At 55.0% G+C, this 23,959-nt stretch overlaps 4 protein-coding genes across 4 annotated transcripts; 1 reads left to right on the top strand and 3 right to left on the bottom strand.

Moving 5' to 3' along the window:
* Positions 1-578: 578 nt before the first annotated feature.
* Positions 579-2,774, bottom strand: BZA05DRAFT_368705 (peptidase S8/S53 domain-containing protein). The gene is made up of 2 exons (XM_051481593.1): positions 2,190-2,774; positions 579-2,036 (listed from the first exon to the last, which is right to left on the bottom strand). The coding sequence occupies exons 1-2, from the start codon at positions 2,604-2,606 to the stop codon at positions 891-893; spliced, it is 1,563 nt and encodes a 520-aa protein (XP_051342391.1). The 5' UTR covers positions 2,607-2,774; the 3' UTR covers positions 579-890.
* A 3,370-nt stretch (positions 2,775-6,144) lies between these two features.
* BZA05DRAFT_368704 (uncharacterized protein) lies at positions 6,145-14,665 on the top strand (the record flags this gene model as incomplete). The annotated part of the gene is made up of 9 exons (XM_051481592.1): positions 6,145-6,331; positions 6,418-8,616; positions 8,689-9,107; positions 9,167-9,632; positions 9,703-10,784; positions 10,841-10,954; positions 10,999-13,201; positions 13,256-14,100; positions 14,169-14,665. 9 exons carry the CDS (start codon positions 6,145-6,147, stop codon positions 14,271-14,273), a joined length of 7,620 nt encoding a protein of 2,539 aa, XP_051342390.1. The 3' UTR covers positions 14,274-14,665.
* Positions 14,666-16,019: 1,354 nt separating this feature from the next.
* On the bottom strand, positions 16,020-19,467 carry BZA05DRAFT_415971 (uncharacterized protein; the record flags this gene model as incomplete). The annotated part of the gene is made up of 4 exons (XM_051485344.1): positions 16,020-18,412; positions 18,472-18,690; positions 18,773-18,844; positions 18,921-19,467. The coding sequence occupies 4 exons, from the start codon at positions 19,465-19,467 to the stop codon at positions 16,020-16,022; spliced, it is 3,231 nt and encodes a 1,076-aa protein (XP_051342389.1).
* A 2,702-nt stretch (positions 19,468-22,169) lies between these two features.
* Positions 22,170-23,172, bottom strand: BZA05DRAFT_387927 (uncharacterized protein). The gene has a single exon (XM_051482625.1). The coding sequence runs from the start codon at positions 23,032-23,034 to the stop codon at positions 22,357-22,359; it is 678 nt and encodes a 225-aa protein (XP_051342388.1). The 5' UTR covers positions 23,035-23,172; the 3' UTR covers positions 22,170-22,356.
* Positions 23,173-23,959: the final 787 nt, after the last annotated feature.

Below are 23,959 nucleotides of genomic sequence, written 5' to 3'. Positions count from 1 at the left end.
GTTGACACCCTACTGTAGAGTACTTAGGTAGAGTGTGGCTGACTGGTGGGTGGCTGGCTGGCTGGTTGCGATTGGGGATTGCGGATGGCGGACTGGGAGTGGGAGTGGGAGTGGGAGTGGGAGTGGGAGTGGGACTGGGACTGTGGATGCCTCTGGATCTAGAGCAGGTAGTGATGGATAGAGGAGGAATTCGCCACGATCACGGAGGAGGCAATCCTTAACCAGTGGATGTGGCAGTACGTTGGGGATGCAAACTTGCGAAGCCATGGCCTCGATGAGTCAATTGACATGCGCTGTTTCGAAAGTCGTGTCCATACTGCATAGCTCTGCAAACATCACCATCACCATCACTTCGAACTGCTCGAAAGCCGCTACTCTAACTCTGTTCAACTGGCTACCGTCCAACAGCCAGGCACACCAATCCCACGATGTACCAATATCCCAAATGTTACTCGACATCCAACAGCGACGTCTTAATGTCTCACCTGCCCGGGGCACATGCCTGGGCCACTCTACTTAACCAATGACTCTTCATCATCTATTAGTTCACAGCAGCAACCACCAGGATCACTCATGCAGGTAGATCATATGGTTCACACGATGCACAAAGGCTCAAAAGATTGAGGTAGGTATTCGATAACACCAGCCAAAGCCATAAATACAGCATAGAAAAGCGTCAAGCGCAACGGCAACGCAAAACAATACCATTCACCCGAACCAATCCAAGACCGAATCCCATCCCCATGTTACCCAGGCAATCAAACAAACCAGCAAACAAACAAACGTACACACATACACATCACGTCAAAAAAGCGTACAGGCACAATCTAGGAAGAAATAACAAGCAACCGGAAAACAAACAAACGCCACCCTCATTATGCGCCATTAGCCTATGCGTTGTGTCCAATGATCTTCTTGGCCTTCTCGAAGGCAGCCTTGACCTCGCCGAGAGCCTCGGACTCCAGCTTCTCGAGCATCTTCTCGGTCTCACTGACGGCCTTCTCGGCGAGAGTGACGACCTCGTCCTCGACGGCCTCAGGCGTGGCGACGTAGGGCTTGCCGTGGAAGATCTCGGACAGGTTGTCGCTTCCACCACCGTTGTAGATGAGGATGTTGGGGGTGCCCGAGGGAATTTCAGACAGAACACCCTGGGATCCGATGGCGATCATGTTCTTCTTGAGCTGGGCGGGCTTGAGCTGGGTGAAGAAGCCCGAGTCGGCCTTCGGCTGGAGGGACAGGAAGTAGGCCAAAAGACCGGCGACGTGAGGAGAGGCCATCGAGGTACCGGAGATGGTGTTGATGGCGTACTTGCTGCCGATCCAGGTGGACAAGATGTTCAAACCGGGCGCGAAGATGTCGGTGCACTTTCCGTAGTTGGAGAAGTACGCACGCTGATCGTCGAGGGTGGAGGCACCGACGGTGACGGCCTTCTCGGCGGCAGCGGGGGAGTAGTTGCAAGCATCGGCGTTGTCGTTACCGGCAGCGACGGCGAAGTTGATACCGACCTCGACGGCAGCGTTGACGGCCATGTCGAGCGACGGCGACTTGCCACCACCGAGCGACATGTTCGCAGCGGAACCCTTGAAGTTGGCGTCCTTCTCGGCCTCCCTCTTCATGTGCGCCTCGGCAGCCCACTCGACACCCTTGACGACGTCGGACATGGTACCCGATCCGTTGGAGCGAAGCACCTTGACGGCGAAGATGTTGGCCTTCTTGGCGACACCGTACTTCTTGCCACCGACGGTACCAGAGCAGTGAGTTCCGTGTCCGTTTCCATCGATATCGGCATCGCCAGCAGGAATGGTTTTGCCCCACTTGGCGCGACCCTCAAAGTCGACGTGCTCGACGTTCGTGCCGGTGTCGATGACGTAAACGTCGACACCCTCACCACCGTTGGCCTGGTGGACGTACTTGTTGAAGTTTCCAAAGTTCAGACGCTTCTGGTGCGAGATACGGGCGAGACCCCAAGGGGCGGACTTCTCGGTAACCGGGTTCTCGAGCGCGTAGACAATGGAGTCCTTCTCGACGTAGGCAACCTGTGGAAAACAAACCAGTCAGCCAAACTGTCACGTGGAGAATTCGTGTCCTCTTCCATGCGCGTTCATGCAAGTCATACGCGGCCCATAGGGGGCACGCCAAGTACGAGACTAGCTGACTCCGGGGTGTGTGGAGGAGAAGTGATTACTTACGTCAGGGTGTTTTCGGATCTCGCTCAAAACCTCGTCCGAGAAGGCACCGGAGTAACCCTTCATGCCGCCGGGGATGTTGTACGTGTGCTTGAGACCGACCAGGGCCTCAATCTCGTCCATCCAGCTGGGCGCATTGGCGTTGCGGATGGGCTCCTGGCTACGCTTCTTCAGCCCTCGTAGCGAGGAGCTGTGAATGTTGGCGACCCAGTCGTGGTGCTCAGTGGCCTTGGAATGGTCCACACCGTTCTTGAAGACAACGATGTAATTATTGGGGATCTGGTGCTCGGCAGAGCTTGTGGTGGAGATCAGAGGCGCGGCGCCCTTATCGACAACAGTGGTGTCGTAGATGGGGGAAGCGATAGTGACAGAGATGGTAGCGAGGAGCGCGAGGAACGGGGCAGTCAAAGTGATCTTCATGCTGGGCGATGGAGAGAGAGTGTATGTATGTGTATTGGGTGAAGGGAAGTGTACGTGTGTGAGTGAGTTGTATGAACGAAGTGTGTATTATTGTGGGGGAGGGAGGATGAAGTGGAGGAGATGGAGGAAGAGGGAGAACTTGATGGCGCAACCCGCAGTTAAGAAGGGGAGCTCTCTTTGGGGGGGTGTTGCTCAGCTGGATAGATGGCTGGGGTAATTGTATGCCAAGGCAGATAAGGGAGCTTCCGCAACCGGAGAAGGGGGAGCCGCAAATAGAAAGAGCATTGCCACACTGGGTTAGCGAGGGTGTAATGCGGCTAGGGCGCTGGGCGGGGAGGGGGAGGCGGTGTGTATCACGAGGAGTCACCGGTTTAATCCACCATTTAACTATCTCGGTATGCGAGTGGCGAGCGGCGCTACGTATCATAGGTCACTTGGGCGTATGCAGATTACAGAGCTTCCTCTGGGGGAGCTCGGAGCTTTGACCTCTGAGCTTGCGGCCTGATGGTCGCGTCCTGCCAGATATCGGGCTACGACAGGGCGACGAACGGCGGCGCTTTCTCACGGATGTGGATCAGGATGATGTGGAGAAAGGGAAAGGCCGGAGAGCCACTAGCACACAGAACACAATCTAATCTCTGTTGAGTTACCAGCCACCCTCAGCATCATCAGGTGGCCCCCTTTGGTGCCTGCCGCCGTCTGGGGCTGGCCTGCCTTGCTGGAGATGTTGGGGCCGCCTCTTTCCTTCGTTCGGATCGATCACCCCGGTACTCTTGACACAGCGTTCGGAGCAACCATCGCGGCTGTGCGTGGCCATGCGAAGGAAGGAAGGAAGGATGTAGCTGAGCGTATCATAACTACACCGAGCACTACTATGTACCAGGTAGCCGTGTAGTTGCCGTACCGGGTAGTAACTCTGAGCACGACGCGATACGAGCTCTCTGTGGCGGGGGGTTCTCCATAGCGTAGAGTGATCACGAAGGTGGATGAACACGGAAAGGAAGAATGGCAATGATAGATAAGAGCGCGCGCGTTTCCCTCAGAGAATATAGATACTTATCCCGATATCGCACTGGGCACCGCCGCTGCCGGCTATTAGGTGTCGGTTACCGTACTCTATTCGACATTCCCCCATTCTAAGCTCCAATCGATGATGCCATCGACGTGGCCACCTTCCGCTTACCGAGGGAAGAGAGTTCGCGCGAGCAACCCAGAGCACACACACAGCTCCGAGCTATCTACATGCTAGATGCGTAGCGTGCGCAACGCGAGACCAACGCGCCGTCACGGCCGCGATGCGATTCTCTGGAAGGAAGATGCTTCCGTGCCTTCTTCCCTTCTAGGTACCCAGATACTCGAGCATGGCCAAGACGGGGACAACAAACGCGGATGACACTCTGCATGCGGGTCTCCTAGTCATGTACCATATCGGCAACTACTTCCTTTCTCTACTCAGTGGTGACGGCGCGTCGTGAACCGGTGTCAGCTCGAGCTCGAGCTCAGGCTCTGGGTATTTGCTCTACATAACCCGAGGACGCACCCCGTTCGTGTTTGGCGCTTTTTCCGTGAGGGTTGGCATGTGCTTGAGCTTCGCCGTCGATCGCTCGTTGATCCCATCCACGCTCTTCTTCTTCTTCCTCTTCTTCCTCTTCTTCCTCTTCTTCCTCTTCTTCCTCTTCTTCCTCTTCTTCCTCTTCTTCCTCTTCTTCCTCTTCTTCCTCTTCTTCCCTTGGTGTTCTTCCTCTCCAGTCTCTCCGCACTCAACATGACGTTGACCGCGTCTGCCACCTCGGTATGGAGTCTCAGATCTCGAGGTTCGGTTTTACAGGACGGGCCAGGGACAGGGACAGGCGTCTCAGGTGAACGGACGAAACGGAAGCCACATCATCTCGTCGACCGGAAATAACAGTCCTTTACAGAACCCCCTTGGAGACGAGAGGTTCGATTCGGGGGTGATTGTTCGGCCGACGCGACTCTTCTACACCGTTGTGGCAGCTCGGGCTTGGATTCCCCTCATGTGTACGGTCCTCCTCCTCCTCCTCTTCCTCCTCCCCGTCGATTCCGAGCTGACGGATAACTAGGTGCCAAGGGTCGCTCCCAGTCGTGACGGAACCGGCCCGGCCGTTGAAACTGCCCAGTCCCTAGGCATCCGCCTTATCCGTCGCACCCGGCTTGGTGGTCGGTCCGCCCCGCCGATCGTCCGAAGACTCTCTCTGCCCTTTCCACTACACAAGTACCCAAGTATTTCCCACTGCCGACTCGCATCGCGTCGTTCGAGCTCGAGTTCCGCTTCAAAAGCGGCTACTATCGTGTCTACTATACTATGTTCCGCCTCTGATTTCTACGTTTCGCATTGCAAACACGGTCGTGTTCTCGCGCTCACGCGCCCGAGAGTCGCAGCTGCGGCCGTGTGGGAAACATCATCGGCTCAGCCGAGAGCTGGAGGAATTCTTGAGTGACCATCTCGCATCAGAATTTAGATGATTGGCGTTACGATCGCGTGAAATAAATAATATAATGCCATCGTCTCTTTTGAATGCACAGCCCCGTCCCCACGTTCTGCGCTGTAGTTGGAGCGCTGCGGAGCACTGAAGCTACTATAAAATAGATACCTGCCAGTACTTACTGAAGTACCTACTCCGTCTAAGGCCCTTTTTCCTCTCGTGGGGGGTCACCGCGGGCGTGTACATCGAGATCGAGGGAAGCTCTTGAGCTCTCGATATGTACTACCTATGATAGTCCGACGAGCTCCAAGCCATGGAGGCATCGAACAGCTCTCTGTAGTACTATTCTATCTACCACTAGTACTCTACTCTACCCTATCAGCTCAAGCTCATAGAAGTGGAAGAAGCTTCGTGTTGGCCTCCCGACTGTCCTTCCGGAGCCGCAATCTGTTCGCCCCACAGCTTGGCCAACACGCTAGCGGGGTGCACGGACCAGTCCACCTCCCGTTCGGGCATAGAGCTTCTGCCGCCACCATCTGGGCTTAGTCTGTGAAGCAACAGAGGAGGAGGGGCTAACGAACGAACTGCTCAACTCGACTTTGATCTGCTATACTCTACTATACTCTTCTCCGGTGTACTCGTGTACCCGCTGCCGCCGCCGTTGCTGCTCTCCCATAGTTATCGCATACGTACATCCCGCTCACTGGCACGTCGTCATATCGAAAAGAAGTAACAACCGAACGAACGAATACGACGGCCCGAGTTCGAGGCGCACCCCCGCTGAGCTGATACCCTGCGCACAAATCTCACGCACCTGTGTACTTGGGTACTCTACCACAGTAGTAGTAACTACATCCCGAATCCCGCAGACTTAACTAAAACAGGGCTTGCACCACCGTACGGGCGTTGCGTTGCGGTTGAAACCTCGAGACTCGAGCCAGCCAGTTACCTACCCCATCTACGAGTAAATCCAGCAGCCAAACCACGATATATCTACTCTAACTACCTCGCGCGGCACCGCACCCAACACATGCGCTAAGCCCCCACCTCCTCCGACCATTGACATCCAATCCAGCACACAGACCTACGCACGAATGTCGACGACCGCCGTCCGCCGCCGGGTCTCCTCGGCCGCAGCGTCACGCGGCTCTCCCCACATCGCGGAGATCAAACCGCTACTCGACTCGCTGGAGGCCGCCGCCGACGACCCCGATATCCTGGTGCGCCTGCAATGGCTCTCGCTGCTGAAGCGCACGCTGGTGGATTCGCCGAATGCGAAAGGTACGCTTGGGCTAGTGAGAAGTGGTGGTGCGGTGGGGTGCGGCGGCTGGTGTGATGGTGGTGTGCTGACGATGGTGCTGCGGCAGATACGTTTCGGGTCTTGAAGGGCTTCGAGAGACTGCTGTCGACGCTTCAATCCCTCTCTGGCTTCTACAGCTCCGCGAACCGCACCGATGAGGAGAAACACCATTTCATAGAGCTGGCAAAATGCATTTTCGGCGTCATATCGGAAGCCTTGTCCGCACATCCAGGCAACAGGCGGTTCTTCACCCGGCGCATCGGTTGGGATAGTCTACAGCAGAGTCTTGCGGCTACGGGACTGCCTACGGAAGCTCCGGATCAGCTGTTCGGCTTACTGTTGGCCTTCGGAATGGATGACGCTACCCTATCGAGCCTCATCGTGTCCACGAAGCGCGGAATCGCACAGGAAATTGCGAACGGACGGCTGGCGAAGGAGGCGGATAAGTTGAAATATGTGAAGGACAGGATCCGGGTGCATTTTGGGCCCAAGGATGTCTTGTTGAATGCCGAGATCGTGCCGTTGGTCGTCAGCTTCCAGGCCGCGATGCCGCGTACGCAGGTCTCGGAGGTTACCGCGGTGATCATCTTGCAGTCGTTACTGGCGATTGTCTCGGCGAGTAAATTCAACCTGGTGGCTATGCATTCGACCGGCGTGCTGAGTGCGATACTTCGACGACTGTGGGATCCGTCGGTGCCCGCATCCGAGAGGACGGTTTTGAGGGATCTTGCCGGGAATCTTGCGAGGCTGGGTGTCAATAATATGAATGATGCGAAGGAGATGTACAAGAGGGCCATGACGGACGAGAACGTCGCCTCGTTTTTACTAGAGGCCATCAAGGCGTCAAGAGAGCCCGCACACATCCAGTTCGATATGTCGCTACACGGATTCGCCTCTATGGAACTATCATCCCTGGGCCGAGTCTTTCCTCCTGCGAATACGCCGGGCTTTAGCTTTGCCGCGTGGATCTATATACAGTCCTTTGATCCTACAATGCATACCACGCTTTTCGGTGTGTTTGATGCGTCGCAGCGATGCTTCGTCCTGGCATATATCGAGATGGACACTCGAAAGTTTATCCTCCAGACCTCCGTGTCGTCCCCGCGAGCGTCGGTGCGGTTTAAGTCAGCCGTGTTCGAACCGGGGCGCTGGTACCATGTCGCTATCGTTCATCGGAGGAGCCGGACCACGTCGGCGGCGAAGGCGGCACTCTACGTGGACGGCGAGTTTGTCGAACAGCAGAAGGCTAGTTACCCCCAATCCCCGCCAACCGGTCATAATGTCCAGGTATTCTTCGGCACACCGTCGGATCTCTCTCCTAGACTAGGCAGGGGAGTTGTGTCCTCACTGTGGAGCTTGGGAACCACTCACCTCTTCGAGGATGCCCTCTCGGACGATCTGATAGCGGTACTGTACCGGCTTGGGCCTCGGTATCATGGAAACTTTCAAGACTGCCTGGGCTCTTTCCAGACATATGAGGCGTCAGCGGCGCTGAACATGAGGAACGAACTGATGCATCCTGGTCGAGAGGAGAAGAGCGATATCGTCGCCGCCATACGGCACAAGGCGTCAACCATAATCCCCGAGTCCAAAGTTATGTTGAGTCTTTCGGCCACGCAAGTCCTGGACGACCGAGACGACAACAACATCGACGAGTCGATGCTCGTTCAATCGCTCTCGAAACATGCAGCAAAGAGCCTCCAGCAGTTCACTCGGAGCGGCGCAATAGCCATCAATGGTGCCGTTCCCTCGATCAACGAAGCACTGATATCACCGCAGGGAGTGGCAGTCATGACCGGTGAGCCCATAGTGGTTGTCCCGCAGTCTCTTGACGACGCGGCATGGAAGATCGGGGGAGCTGCAGCTGTCGGGCTGAAAATGGTTGAGGCTGCGAAGACACCACAGCAGGTATGCAAAGCGGTCGAGATATTGTTCGAAATGACCAAGGGCTCCTGGAGAAATAGCGAGGCCATGGAGAAGGAGAATGGGTTTGCCATCCTGAGCCATCTCCTCCGGCAAAAGGACGCCCAGGGCGTCGTCGGGAAACAGCTATTGCGGTTGGTCTTGGATTTCGTCGGGTACCGTCACGATGCTCCGGAAGAAAGCTTCATCATCAACCCGCTGGCGTATAGGATACTCCTGGTCGACTTTGATGTCTGGAGGACGGCCGATATCGAGACGCAGAAGGAGTACTTCTCTCAGTTCCTGATGTTCACCAGCGGCAGCAAGTATCATCACTTCAACTCGAAGAGACTGGTGCGCATGCGTAAGTACCTCCGTACTACTGGTGGTGGTGACGAAGCCACGTTGTTCAGAAATCCTGTACTGAACAAATCAGGCATCGTGAAGAAGCTCCTTTACGCCCTGAAGGCGGAGGTCTTCAGTCGTGAGATCCTCCCCGATTTCCTAACCGCATTCAAGGTCCTCGTCAAGACGAACATGTCGGCGGATGTACTCCGGTCCCTCTCGCTATTCATCACGTACTCCCTCCATAAGCATAATACGAGCCGACCGCTCCGTAACAAGAGGAGTAATGCCCAGCTTAGAAGGCAGGGTGCTGGGCTATCTCCTGGGGGCGCGGGACCGAAGACGGGATATCTAACGCCAGCAGGTGTGGCTGGTGAGTTGGTCGATGATGGCGGGTTTACGAGACAGCAGATCGGCGTTATGGTGCTCGAGATGTATCATGATCTCTTGTGTGAGGATGGCAATGGCACGGCCAATTTAAAGAAGTTTGCGAAGACTGTTACGAACAAGGTAGGTACACCTGCAATGGATGGGCTGAGCGTTCTGCTAACTGCAAGTGGGATTTCCAGTGGCTTCTATATCTCCTCGCCGAGAGCGAGCCGAAGGTGGTACTTCTGGGCGCAAAGATCGTGGCCAGATTGCTCGTTGTCCACGGCGGCACGTACGTATCCAAATTCGCCAGCAAGACCGGAGGATTCGTCATCATGAAACACAGACTCAAGAGATGGTGGAATGTTGCTCCGCTCTGGCCGATATGCTTCTGTATACTGTTTGGCAAGGACGTGGCCAAGATCGATGTTGATAGACCGCTGGATCTCTTTGCATTGCTCGACGCTTTTGCCGATGGCGGCAAGGCGAAGGTGGTTTATCCTGATGTTCTACCGGTCATCGCCGCCATGCTTAAGGCTGGTGTTGGAACCATCGTTGCAGATATTTCGGGTGATGAGAATGAGAATGGCAGTAAGGGCAAAGCTGCCTTAGATGTCCCCCAGGCTTCGAGAAGTAGGGCGCAATCCGTCAATGATCAATCGCAAGGTGCGTCGTCTTCTGTGACCACATTACATCCGTTGTATACGCTCTTAACGTCTTTTGTCCGCTCATGTAGGGAACCAAACCTCGAGTGAACGCATGGTGGGATTGACCCGGATGCTGCAGACATTGATACAGTTCCTGTCGCAACTCCACTCGACATGTCCCGCCTTCCGTGATTTCTGCGTCAATTCGGGCTTCGTCCAGGAGCTATTCGGAATACTGTTTCCGGTGGTCTGTAGCTCCGATCACGTCAGCGCAGAGACGGAGTTGAACTCGAGAGATTCAGCCCTCACCTTCGACGGTGGAGATGTGGTCATCCGACCATTGGTTTCCTCGGCAGCGCCGCCAATCGTACGGACCGTTACTGTGGAGGATCGGTCACCGACGCCAACAGGAGGACGCTCGGAGAGACTGAGAAGAAGGTCCTCGTTTATCCTCGTCACCCAGGAGCCGACGGAATACGGACCGTCTCCGGCTCGGCTCACTCCCGGTATCGGATCGGGCCTGAATCTCAAAGTGACCAGCTTGAGCGGTTCGAATTCCCTCGTCGAGAGTCTGATGGAACTGGCTATGGCGGTGTTCTTGGATATGGTCTTTGAGCGACGGGAATTTACGGGGTTCGGTCTCAACACTAAGATTCCGCCGGGCTTCCAGGAGCACCAGATCTACTTCGAGACGTATCTCCTGCGGAACACGATCGCGCATATCAAGAACCTCATCGCCTTCGAGATGATGAAGCTGTGCGAGCCCCGGATCTTGACGAACATCGCCCGCTTTGCAATCCATGTTACGGATTATATATTCGAGGGCTGGTTCTTGAACGGCGCCGAGGTCCTGCTCGACTTTGTCGGATTCATCCTGGAGTATCTGCAGCGGCCCGATGTGTCGAAGCTGAAGAGTGTGAGACTGTGTTCCCAGAGCGTTACGAATCTGCGGTCCGTGGTCTCTCGCGTGGTTCTGTTCAGACTCTCGGAGCTCGACGACTCGAAGGCGGACCCGAAGCAGATCGTCGATTTCCTCAACAAGATGATGTACTGGCAAACTGTCATTCTGTCCCCGGATAATACGGATGGCGAGTTTACGAGGTTGATATGTTATCTGCTGTATACGAGGCTGATCGATCAGAGGCACGACCTCAAGATCGCGGCGGCTAATGTATGTATTCCTCCTTCGTTTCCAGGGACGCCTTTGCTGATGGATCGCTTCCGCAGATGCTACGGATAGTGTTGGTGCAGAAGCCAACAGAGACGGCTATACTGCTCAACCATGCGAAGAGCATCGATCACAAGCAGCTGTCTTCGGGATTTCAGAAGCTTATGGAACTGGTAAGGGATCTGTGTTGACCGCAATTCAAGACTGACGGAAGCAGGATAACGACACCTGGCTGTACTGGATCGATGACCACCGGAAAGAGCTCGACGCGTTCTTCTATGGCGCGCTCTCGAAGTCTTGGGAAGCGTTCGTCACCGACGAGAATCGCAAGACCGAGGAGACAGCGAAGGCTCGCATCGTTGCGAGAAAGGAGAAGCTGAGGCAGTGGATCACGGAGGATATGAACAACGAGGATGTCTACGGCCGACACGAGTCGATCTCGAATAACTGGTCGGCGAATATCTTTGCCTCCGAGCACCTCAAGTTCCAACGCGCGTCCCAGGACCAGCAGGATAGCCTCAACTTCACCATTTCGCAGTTTGCTACGCTGGATGCCGAGTTGACGAGGCCGTGCGGGCTGCTCGATGACGGCCAGGATGTCAAGTGGCGGCTCGATCTCACCGAGGGTAGAAATCGCATGAGGAAGCGGATGCTCCCAGATCGCAGCGGACATCTGCATAATTACCAGCCGAAGAGAAGGCTCACCGGCCTTGGTGACGGCGGGCAAAACCTGACGCCTACAAGAGCGCATGCCCTCTCGGTCGATTGCGATGAGATCAGCATCATGACGGCCAAAGACGTGGACCCTGGCAGCCCGGAACAGGATCGGCAGCACACTGGTCGAGACGGCGGAGACGATGATATGGATGATGACTACGAGTTGGTCGACGACCCCAAGGAAGACGATGACGGCTGGGAAGATAAGAACCGGAAGGTTTTGAGAAGCATCCAGCACGGTGATGTGGTGGAATCGGTTAGCAACGTTTCCAGACTCATTGGACTCGACGCCGTCGAAGGACTCTTGATTATAGGTAAGAACTGTCTGTACCTCATCGACAACTTTTTTCAGCGGTCCGACGGCGAGATTATGAATGTATGGCAAGCACCGAAGGACGAGAGAGATCAATATCTGCAGATGATTTCGGGCCGGGAAGCGGAAGACCGCAAGCCAGTGTCGAGCGAACACGAGACAAGGCACTGGTCCTTCGAGGAGCTGATCAGTATCAGCAAGCGTCGGTTCCTGTTCCGCGATGTGGCGCTGGAGCTGTTCTTTTCGGATGGAAGGAGCTATCTTCTCACCACCATGTCGGTAAAGGAGAGGGACTACGTGCATACTCGGCTCCTGTCGAAGGCGGCAAATGTTAGTAGCAATGCTGCCACGCCATGGACCGGCGATGTCTGGAGGACCGAGTCCTTGAAGACCCAAGAGGCGCCGTCGAATTTCGGATCGAAGCTGGCGAACGTCTTTGGATCTCCCACACAGAATCCGGCGACAAAGAAGTGGATCAAGGGCGAAATCTCGAATTTCCACTATCTGATGCTGGTCAATACCATGGCTGGCAGGACGTTCAACGATCTCACTCAGTATCCGGTTTTCCCGTGGGTATTGGCGGATTATACCAGTGAAGAACTCGATCTTAAGAACCCGAGGACTTTCAGGGACTTTTCGAAGCCTATGGGAGCCCAGACGCCCGAGAGGCAGAATGAGTTCCGCGAGAGGTATCGCTCGTTCGGCGATATCAATGACCAGGCGTCGCCGCCGTTTCACTACGGAACGCACTTCTCGTCGGCCATGATCGTGTGCTCCTTCTTGATCCGCATCCAGCCATTCGTTCAGTCGTACCTTCTGCTGCAGGGTGGACAGTTCGACCATGCGGATCGACTGTTCTATTCGATAGAGAAGGCGTGGGCTTCGGCCTCGAGGGATAACATGACGGATGTGCGCGAACTGATTCCAGAGTTCTTCTTCATGCCCGAATTCCTGGTCAATTCCAACGACTACAACTTTGGCATGAAGCAGGGCACCGACGAGCCAATCAACGACGTCGTTCTCCCACCCTGGGCAAAGGGTGATCCCAAGATCTTCATCGCCAAGCACCGCGAGGCCCTCGAGAGTCCGTATGTCAGCCAGCATCTGCACGAGTGGATCGATTTGGTGTTTGGATTTAAGCAGCGAGGTGAGGCTGCCGTCGAGGCTACGAATGTCTTCCATTACCTCAGCTACTCCGGTGCGATTGATCTCGATAATATTCAAGACCCGGTGGAACGCCTGGCAACGATTGGGATCATCCATAATTTCGGACAGACGCCGCATCAGGTTTTTGCCAGGAGCCATGCGCAGAAGGATTCGGGGGCTACGCAGGGTGCAAGGCTCGATGTGGGCGCGGAGAGCTTGATTAGACTGCCGTTTCCCTTGCTAGGTATGGACCCGTAATCGCTTTGACTGGGAGGATGGATGGCTAACCGGTCTACAGATAGTCATGAACGGGTCGCATCGCTGGTATACTCACCTAAATTCGAGAAGGTGTTCTGTTCGGGTGCGTTCAGACTCAACATCCCGCCGACGTACGACAAATACATGGAATGGGGCTTCACCGACGCCAGTGTCCGCTTCTACCACACGGAGAGCAAGAAACTCATCGGTCACCACGAACACATCCACCAGGGCCAGCTCTCGTGCGCCAAGTTTGCCGACTCCAAAACCCTCATCACTGCAGGCACCGACGGCACGGTCTCGGTCTGGGCGCTCAAGTCCACCGCCAAATCCGTGGAACTGATCCACCGCTCCACGCTCTTCAACCACGTCGCCCCCGTGATGACCATGGCCCTCTCGCGGAGCTTCTCCACCCTCGTCACCGCTAGTAACGACCTGACCGTCTCCCTCTGGGACCTCAACCGCCTGCGGTTCATCCGCCACCTCCCCACGCCGTCACCCGTAACCTGCCTCGCGGTCAACGACGTATCCGGCGAGATCCTCCTCTGCGCGGGCCAGACCGCAACAATCTTCACGATCAACGGCGCTCTCATGCTGCGACAGAACGTGTGCGAATCTAGCGACGACGCTATCGTCTCGTGCGCGTTCTACGAAGGGTTCGGCAACGAGTGGCTCGAGCGCGAGCTCGTCTTTACGGGACACAAGCGCGGCATCGTCAACATATGGCAGAAGCGCGTCGGCAAGCTCGGCGGCTTCGAGCTGCTCCATGTAAAGCGCCTCCAGCACGTGAATCAGTTCCAGAGCGAGATCGTGGTCCAGGCTGCGATCACGGAGGTCCTCCCCATGCCCGCCGCTGTCTACACTGGTGATGAGATGGGGCGTGTGGTATGCCCCCCCCCCCTTTTGTTTTGGTGCACTGGTAGATGGAGAGAGAGGCTAACGACGGGATATAGTACGAATGGGACTGCCAGACCGTCCAGCGGGGTAAGAGCCCGCTTCCCTCCGTCGGCTCCTCCTCAGCGGGAGCGGGCTCACAGCAGGCCGGAAACTCAAGGTAGTACCGGAGGTTCCGAAAATGGAGGAAGCGCGTTGGTCAGGGTAGAGCCAGTAGAGACAACAGAGACAGCAGAGATGGCAGGGATGGCAGAGAGGGGAGGGTGGAGAACGTACGGAAGTAGTGTGTGTAGTGAAGGGTGAGGGAGTGAGTGATGGGCGGGGCGTTTTGCTTGCTTTTACCTGCTTGCTTTTGCTGCTTAGATACGGTACTTGTGCTGCGATTGATTGATTGATTGATGATGCGATTGATTGATTAATGATGCTTGCTTGATCTTGATGTTACCCATGATTTCACTTTTTATCCGTTGCTATGGCGGGGGGCATGGGGGATGGCTGTGGATGGCTGTGGATTATCTACATACCTAGGAGGCGGGGGAATAGATGGGATTCGAGCTTTTCTATCGTGGTATCTCGTGGCTATCACTCGTACTTATCACTCGTACCTTCCACCGACCATGACTACTAACTCCACTACATTTTACTTCCGCGAGTGTGCAGCAGTGACGGAGTGATGGAGTCTGTGGACTATTGGCCCATGGGCCATGGCTAACACATGAAGTAATACCGGGCTATACATATAGTAGGTAGTATTCTCCACTCCCGTATGTAGCCTACCAGAGCGAGCCATTCTAACTTCCGCACGCTTAGAGCGAACAAGCTCATTGTACTTATGTGCCGCCTACCCCTATGTCCACCCCACCTCATTACGACGATATCCCGGAGAACTGGAAAACTGCCGAGTGATCCCGTGTGCTTACCTCATACCTCGGCCTCTACGTCGCCCTCCGCAGTCCGGTCCGGCCAGCGTCTCTTTTACTCACCATCACATCACATCACATCACATCACATCACATCAAGTCACTCAAGAACCAAGAAGTATACAAGATATCGAGATATATAATATAATATACTGCGCCAACCCAACCCAACCCATCCTTCCATCCCCTCCCCTCCCCTCCCCTCCCCTCCCACCTCCCACCTCCCACCTCCCACCTCCCACCTCTCAACATCCACCCACCCATCTCCATCCATCTCCCCCCCCCCTTTCCCCCGCGGTGTATAGGTAGTCCACATCCACATCCTCAACTTCATCAGCCCTCCCCCGGACGATAGCACAGTACAGCACAGCACAAAACAAAACAAAAAAAAAACAAAAAAAACCCCCCCCCCAAACAAACCAACCAAGTTCCCCAAACGCATTAACAGTTGAACCCTCGAAGAAAGAAAAAACCATCGATAAAATAAAAGCCAGCAAAAGAACAAAAAAAAAAAGTCCCATAAAACAGAAACCGAAACAGAAAACGAAGAAAAAAAAAGAGAAAAAAAAAAAACTGCGCCTTTTTTGTCCTGGTCGTGTAGCAAAAAAAAACAATAATCGTAAAGGTGGAATGTTAGAAGAAAAACAAAGAGCAAAAGAACATCGAAAAGCAAGCAGTTGTCCTCATCTTACAAAAAACTGAACAGAAACTCGGAAAACGAACATTCACCTCCCCATACCATTCCCCCACCCCCCCCCCCCATCCGACCCATTCCCAAGTCATGTCCAAACCGAACAAACCAAACCCCGAATGCCGGCCCCGTACCAACGATGCTGATGAACGATGATGATGGCTCTGCTAATAGGCCCCGAGAACCGAAGAAATACGAAAACGAAAAAGAAAGGGTCAAACATAAAACAAGAAAAGCAAACGCGAATCTATCCCACTCAGCAAGTCAACGTCCAATCGTGATATCTCTCGGTCTCATGTTCATCCGCCCTTCCTCTCGGCATCCTTTGCTGCCACCTCCCGAATGTTGGGTATTGTACGTCTCTTCGGCTTGCACTTCTTGAATGTGGCCTTAGGGGTACCACTAGTAGCCGTGCTCGCCCCATTGGCCTCTCCAGCCTTTGCCTCCACCTTGGTCTCAGTAGGTTCTTTCTTGCCTTTGGTGGGTGTAGACTTGTTGCTTCCGTTACCCTTAGACCTAGCATTGCCGTTCCTCTGCTGCTGCTGACCAGACTTCTCTGGTGCAGGCGTAGGAGGGACCGGATCGTCCTTGGTGTTGGAGGAGGAAACATTCTTCTTCTTCGACCCGCCATTGCCACTGCCGACCGGCTTCGTTTCCCGCTTGGCCGTATCCGTCGGAGATTTCGGTTCCTGTCCTTTCCGTGCCGAAGTCTGAGGAGGTGGCGTCGGAACCTCAACGACAGGTGAGAGCGTCAAGTCTTCCTGGATCATGGCCTGTTGAGCAGCAGTGCGCTGCCGCACGCTCGGCGACATCTTCAGCGAATCCGAACTCTCCGCTTGACCACCCTCCGAATTTGAACCGTCGAATGTCGACATGGTGGTAGCTGGTGAAACCGGAACACCCGAGTAAGAAGTCGAAGGCTGGTCGTGCTGTGCAGCAGACCCACGGAGTGTCGCGTCCAATCTCTGATTGTGCACCTCGAGTAGCTTCTGCGCGTACCCTTGGCTGCCGACGTCTATTTTCGCGGATGTACCGTTGACGCCGTTGACTGCAGCACTAGCAACAAACGGAAACACAAGCTCGCCGGGATTCGGACCCACGAATGGATGGGATAAGTTCCCATTCACGGCGACCCCTTTCCGATTCGCAGGACCAGGAGAAGTCCCTCGCACCAGTCCCAACATCGAAGCAGGTAGCCGCTCGTTTGAAACTCGTTTGTGTCGATCCACAACAGTCTTCTGCTCCAGAAACGTCTCCTCCGTCCCCTGTTCGTCCTCCCCAACCACTACGTCAAGATCCGACTGAAGTGCCTGGCCTATCGTGTAGTAACCAACATACTCATCGGCTTCCTCTTCCGGTGGCGTCTCGGGCTGGTTGCTGTTCGACGAATGGTCAGCAAAGTCATCGTCCTCCGAGTTCGCAACACCAACGACTGGCACGCTTCGACCGTATCCATTGGTGGGATACAGCGACGGTGGCTGTGACTGCGATCGCGAACCATTGGTATAGCCCCCGTTCCGGCGACCGCCACGACCCGACCCGAGCCTGTTGCCGTTCACCCCCTCAACCATTGCTGCCGGCGTACGTGGAGGTGACCCCCCTACCGTCGGTACATCACCGCCTGTAGCACCCTGACCCATGGGGAATCCATTGTAAAACTGGTTGAGTCCGTAGAGATGGGCTAGGTATGGCCACGTAAAGAACGGATTGGCAACTTCCCGGGAAGGTGTCGTGCCGTTTGATTGCGATTGAGACCCGTTCTGATGCTGCGAGTGCATTTGCGCGTGAACTTGGGCGGCGTGAATCAGTTGCGCCTGAGCATGGGCGTGCGCCTGAATCTGAGCCTGAATGAGAGCCAGCTGCTCTTGGGTGGTTGGGACGTAACCAAACATCTCAGCAGGGTAGTAAGGATGTTGTTGCTGTTGCGCCTGTTGCTGCTGCTGTTGTTGCTGCTGCTGTTGCTGCTGCTGTTGTTGCTGTTGTTGCTGCATCATGTTCTGATTAAACGCAGCACCATTGGAGCCCCGGCGGTTCTGGTTGTGATTCCGATTATGGTTGTTATACTGAAACCGTCCTCCCTGTCCTCCCCCGCGCTGACCTCCCGCGGAGAACCCATTGTTTCGATTCTTATGATTGGAATTGCTCCTAGACAAGGTAACAGGCCGTGATGGTGGTGGCGGTGGCGGTAACGGATGGATTTCTTCTGGCGGATATTCGAACTGCTCACAACACTCGGCCAGATCCCCCTTTTCGGCCAGTAGCCTATGTGCCCTCCTAAACTCCAGATGTATTCCGCGCATCGAGCAATCATCCGCAGTGTTGCCCAAATTCCGGGTGGTGTTGAAAGGCTCCTCGACGCATAACCGATTGTTCTGCTGATATACCCAGCCCTTGTCCGCTTTGGCCAGCAGCCTCCCCGTCCTCACGGATATCACGCTCTTCTCGTAATCCAGATCGTGGCCGTATTTCTTGAAAAAGGCGAACAGCAACTCTCCCAGCGTCTCCTTGTTGTCCTTCCCCCAGCCTCGTAACGTCTCGATGTCGTCGGCGAAGGAAACATCCACGCCGTGATTTGGTGGCTTCTTCTTGTGAGGGAGCATATGTAACGATGGTAGCACCGGGGGTTCGCGCGTCTGCAAGAAATTGAGAATCATGCAGATCCATGTGTAAGAACTCAGCGTTCCTCCGATGGCTGCCACATATAATCAGTATCGATCCCCCACTGACTCACAGGCTTATGCCTTCACTCACCGGCATTATTCAACACTCGTTGCTTCGTCCAGTGCTTCAATATCAGTGCCAGCGGCCGAACTCGCTCGTCGATCTCCACATAGGTCTTGATCATTCTCGTATTATCGAGTGCCAGGGTGCTGTTGACATTCATGTCGCACGCCACCATGTACTCCGGATCCCAAATCTTTACGATCGGCACCTTGGCTCCTGGCACACATACGATCCTGTCCATACCGCCTAGATGAAACATCGAGTTAGAACTGCTGTTTATTCACCCTTTCGCATATATTTGCAAAAAAAAGCTGCCTGGATGACCCACGTTTTGCTAGTGCCTTCGCCAGTTTGCATGTCGACTCGATTTCCCTGCATTTGGTGGTGATACAGACATCCACTAAGAAAGAAAAAGATAAGCCTGAATTCATTAAAGGAAAGAGGAGGGGGTATCGCGGCTATTATCGTTCCCTTACCATCTGAATCTTCCATGCAAAGGTGATTCTCAGTTGAACCAAACGCATGCACCTTTGTATCGTGACCGGGCCACTCCTCGTTCAATATCCGTGAGAGTTTGTCCAAGAACTTTCGTCTCCGATCTTCGCTCTCCTTGCTGGGCTTCAACTTCTCGAATTCCAACTCCATATCTCTCGTCAATGCCTCCTCGCGGGAGAGCGGCAGCTTTTCCAGCAGCGGCTTCTCCGGCTTGAGCCTATCGCTCCCCAGCGAATATGGTATCCGCCTCTTGGCGTCGATCAACAACGTCTCGTACCTGCATCCACTCATCGGTGGCGGTGGTGCCTTGGAAAACGTCATGACGGTGGATAGGGGTTCGGAAGCGGCCGAGCGTGGGGAGTCGAGCATACAGGTAGGTGGCGAAGGGCTCCGGGAGACGCCGTTGGTCATGTGACGTTGTTGATAGTTTGGGGTCGAGGGCATCGACATTGAATGTGGCGAATGCCGAAACGACGGCCGCTGGACTGCTATCGATGGTGGAACAACATCGTTTCGTTTCCCCTGCATGTTGAATGGGCCACTTTTGGGGTTGAGGTGGTTTTGCCTGTTGTCGTTCTTGCGTCCATTACCCAACCAACCCCCGCAATCGGTAGCAGTACTCGATCCTCCTTGCAGTTTCTGCTCGATTCCCCTCTCCGGCGACCTCGACTGCTGATGCCTGCTGTGAGGCGACACTGCTTTGCCGCCGCTGTTGTTGCGGAGATTGTTTGACGGAGATTTACTCCTGTACCGCGTGCCGTTTACCCCCGTAGCCGGACCCCCGGGTTGCAACGGAGAGTTCAGTGGATGCGATGGCGGAGATGGTGATTGTAGCTGCCCTGGCGAGAGCGTGGGCAGGAAAGGGTGCTGAGTCGCCGGCGGTGCCTGTTGGAGCGCAATGGCGGCGGCGGGCTTGAAGGCAGCGGACGTTGGCAAGCCAACCGTGTTCCTCCGCCGTGTAGAAGCAGCGTCGACGTCGTTGCTGTTGTGTGGGGTAATATGCAACTGGGAGGAAGGGGAAAATCCGCTGGCGGGATTCAGCGTCATAAACCGCGTCCTGTTGGGCCTCGATAACTGATGGATTGGCCTCGGGGGGTGGGAGGTGACGGCGCGGTGAGTTGGGGCAGAAAGCGGATCGATCGATTGGAGCGCTGCCGAGTTACTTTTGGGTTATCCAAAATATGATTCGTGCGTGTACGGATGAAGTGGGTGGCTACGAGAATGGGGGCTCGTTCCTGGCTGGAGATGGACTGTCGCCAAATATAACCGACGGGGGGTGGGCAACAGGGATTGCTTCGACCGGCGAATGAGGGTTAAATCAACAACGGGGGATCCCGAGAGTTTTCTGTGGCTACTAGTGGAACAGCAGCAGAGAATAGAAGCGAAAGCGAAGGTGCGTACGAGGAGAGGAGGTATAGATGGGATGAGGAGGTGGTGATGGTGGTGGTGGTGGTGGTGGTGGCGGGTTCGACTCTCTTACGACCGGCTACTCCTTGCTGACAAGAGTTATGGTATCCGTGCGAGCAGCTCGAGATGGAGAATCTCGTTCGGCGGTGGTGGTGGGGTAGGGGAAACGTGTGATCAGAAGATGGACGAGCGGATCGAAGAATAGAAGAACGGTATCGGACAGAAACGGAGATTCCGAGAAGAGGTGGTGGTGATGGTGAGCGCTGAGCGGGTACAACGTTCAAGGAGAGGGGGGGGTTTGACTGCGAAGTTGATATTCGGGGGGGGGGGGGGCGGATGTGCTCAGCTGGGACAGACACTGGGGTGGCGGGACAGCTGAAGATTGAGGGGTGGGAAGAGTTGGCAGTGGATGGCTGCAGTAGAGGTTGGTGGTGGATGTTGTGGTTGTGGTAGCTGTGGTAGGTAGAGGTGGTGGTAGTGGTGGTGGTAGTGGTGGTGGAAGCTGTAAGACGGGGGGTTGAGTGTGGTTTTGGCGGCAGGTATGCGGAGAGTGATGTCGAATGGGTTTGGACGGTGGTGGTGGTAGCGGTAATAGTGGTAGCGCAGTGCAACTTGATCGATGGACTCCGAACCGACTTGACTCGATCTGACCGACTGGTGGAGACAGGGGGTGGTTGGGTTGGGGAAAGTTAGATGGACTGTTGCAATGGAGGTTACGGCGCGTCTTCTGTCGTTCTGTCGTTCTCTCGTTCTCTCGCTCAGTTTTTCGACTGGTTCTCTTCGCGTCAAGGAGAAAGGAACTGCAGGCAAAATAACGAATGTGGTATCGACGATGGAGATGCTGATGCTGTTCTACTTTGGTATGTAGAGTGGGAATTGTTACGGAAGGTACTTGCCCTTTTGGGGGGATGGAGGGATTGTTGTTGCGGAAAAGGAGTAACTAGCAGGAGAAGGGGTACGGTAGTTACAACAATGACGATCTGAGGGTTGGGATTGTGAGTGGGAATGAGTGAGTACGGCGCGGAAAAGGAGCGAGCGAGGGAGATGATGGGGGAATCGGTGTGTGTGGTGGCTGTATATAACTAGAGACCGAGAGGGAATATAGTATATACCCAAGTACTTGGGAAGTAGAAAGGGTGGAACGGAGCGGAGGGAATTGAACGGACAGCACGGCGACGAACAGAGACTGAGAGGGGTGTGAAGAGAACGAGTTACGAGACGGACAGACAGCCAGTCAGTGCTCGAGCGAATGGATGGAAGGATGAGGATGGGAAGTCGTGGGGGAGAACAGGAACGGCTGTAAGGATGCAGATGTTGCTGTTGCCGTGCGGCTGCTGTGCATCGATGTCGCTGTCGATGCTGGTGGTCTCCCTCGTTGAGCTTTGATCGCTGCTGCAACTGCGAGCTGCTCAGTCACTTTGGGGGGCGGATTACTCTGCCGTACCGTGCGGTATGCTCGACGCAGGACACCTGGACGGTATTCGTGGTACGGATGCACAGCTGAAGGGAGAATGGGGATCTCAGCAGGTACAGTGTGCAAAGTAGTGTACATACGTGAGTGATGAGTGGTATACTGGAATGCGGAGTGGAAAAGTTCACCGTCTCTCTGTCTCAATCTCCATCTCTCTTTCTCTGTCTCTCTATGTCTCGGTCCCTCTTCCTCTTCCTCTCTCTGCGTTCGTAGCAAACGACAAGGCGAGCGGTGGACGTGAGAACGAAACGCGAACAAGATGGTGACGAGAGGTGCCCCGTGCGTGTTGCTGTCCTTCCTCTCAGCGTCTGTCTCTGTCTGTTTCTGTCTGTCTCTGTCTGTTTCTGTCTGTCTCTGTCTGTTTCTGTCTGTCTCTCTCTGTCTTCCACTGTCTCCCTCTGTTTCCCTCCCCTTTCTCCCTCCCCCTCTCTCTCCCCCTCCACTCCCCCTTCTGTTTCTCTCACCCTCTTACTCCCTCTGCTCTGCTCTACACTCTCCGCTCCCCAACTCTCGACTAACTTTATCCACCTCAATCTTGCTTACCCTCTTACCCTTGCCTTCCTGCGTGCCTGCCTTGGCCCCCAGCTCCCTGTCCTCGCCGCACGACAACTCCACTCTACCTGCACACAAAGTTGGCACCAGCGATGACGATGCTGCAACCACCTTGCTGGAAGAGCACCAAGTGCTAAGTTAACCATGGCGAAACCGAACACGGACAAGTCCAAACCATGATGCTTGATGTTCACTCGGTTGATAGTCTCCGGGGGGTGGGGCAGAACGTGAGACCGAGAGAGAGGCACGAGTCGGAGCGGGAGTGAGGCGAGCCACCGGACAATCGCAAGCAGCCACGACGAGTCGCCGACGACGGAAGGGGAGGATAATACGAAGACGAAGCCCCGGCCCTCAACAAAGCCAAAACGATGCCATCGAAATAATGCCAATCGACGGATCTCGCCTTGCTCCCTCGTCCATTGTCGCCGCCGCCATTCGCCCCACTTGGTCTCGCTCACAATGGCATCGAAACTCTCACTCCACTCACAATCGCACAACCATCCGTCCTTCGCATCCATCTCTGCCGACAGCAGTCGAGAAAGAAAGTAAAAAAACCCCGCCCACTCCTCACATCCCATCCCATCCCATCCTACCCCTCGTTCGCCCTCATGCCAGGGGCAGCACACCCACCTTGCACCCACGCACCCACCTAGATACGCACCCATCCAGATTTTCTGGGGTAGGTACGGTATCTGCCCACTCGCGCGCTCTCGATATATTAACCAGCCAGCCAGCCAGCCAGGTAGGTGCCCGTGTCTATGTATGTAGGTAGACCATCACCTGCGCCTAACTAACCATGATGCTCCCCGCACCCCACCGCACCGCACCTGCGGTCCTTCCGGCGCGGCTGGGATTTCTGACAGTCGGTCAGTCGGCCGTGGCAACGCGATGCCGGGAAGTACGGTAAGTGGGAAGTGGGAGTCGGGCCTGCATCGCCGCTGTGGGGTGGGAGGGGTGACTTTTAGATTCAACCGGCACTCCACCACCACCATTCCACCACGACTCGATTACTTGTGCGATCGTGGGATTTCCGGTTTTTACATACGAGTGTGGTGCGTGCGGGAATGCGGAATGCGGATGGACATGCGGATGGACATGCGGATGGACATGCGGATGGACGGGAGAAAAGTGCAGTTCGCGATTACATACATACGAGCGGAAAGTTGCAAGTTGAAACTGGGTGGTGTTACTATTGTTACTACTCTAGTGAGAAGTAGGCACTCTGCTCGGTAGGAATAGTGATCTATCATCTCACTCATCCCCTCCTTCTCCTCCACTACCACAAGGCATCCAGCGAAAGTAAAGAAGGAAAAAAAGCTACACGTTTCCGACACACACCGAGGTGACCGAACCCCCAATCCAAACCAAACCTAATCCAAGCCTAACCTAATCCAAGCCCAAACCAAGCCCAAGCCTTTCCGCGGGAACGGAAGGGAAGGGAACTGTAACTGCATACATATACTACTCGGCATAATCGACATACATAAGCCCAAGGTACGAAGAGGAGGGGTATGTAGAGTATGTGGGTACCTGTCCCGCACCGTACCGCGGTTAGTTGGCTGGTTGGTCGGTCGGATCGTTACGGGAGCA

The sequence above is a fragment of the Tricharina praecox genome (assembly GCF_024521635.1).
Source record: "Tricharina praecox strain CBS 144465 chromosome Unknown BZA05scaffold_4, whole genome shotgun sequence".
In the NCBI taxonomy this organism is placed as follows: Eukaryota; Fungi; Ascomycota; class Pezizomycetes; order Pezizales; family Pyronemataceae; genus Tricharina; species Tricharina praecox.
Note: the sequence above shows the minus strand (reverse complement) of the source record. Positions and strands in the feature narration are given on the sequence as shown.

Coding starts and splice junctions, on each gene's coding strand:
- BZA05DRAFT_368705 (XM_051481593.1), bottom strand. CDS start 2,606: ATGAAGATCACTTTGACTGCCCCGTTCCTCGCGCTCCTCGCTACCATC. Junction 2,037..2,189: donor AGATCCGAAAACACCCTGAC/GTAAGTAATCAC, acceptor TGTTTTCCACAG/GTTGCCTACGTCGAGAAGGA.
- BZA05DRAFT_387927 (XM_051482625.1), bottom strand. CDS start 23,034: ATGGGTGCGTATCTAGGTGGGTGCGTGGGTGCAAGGTGGGTGTGCTGC.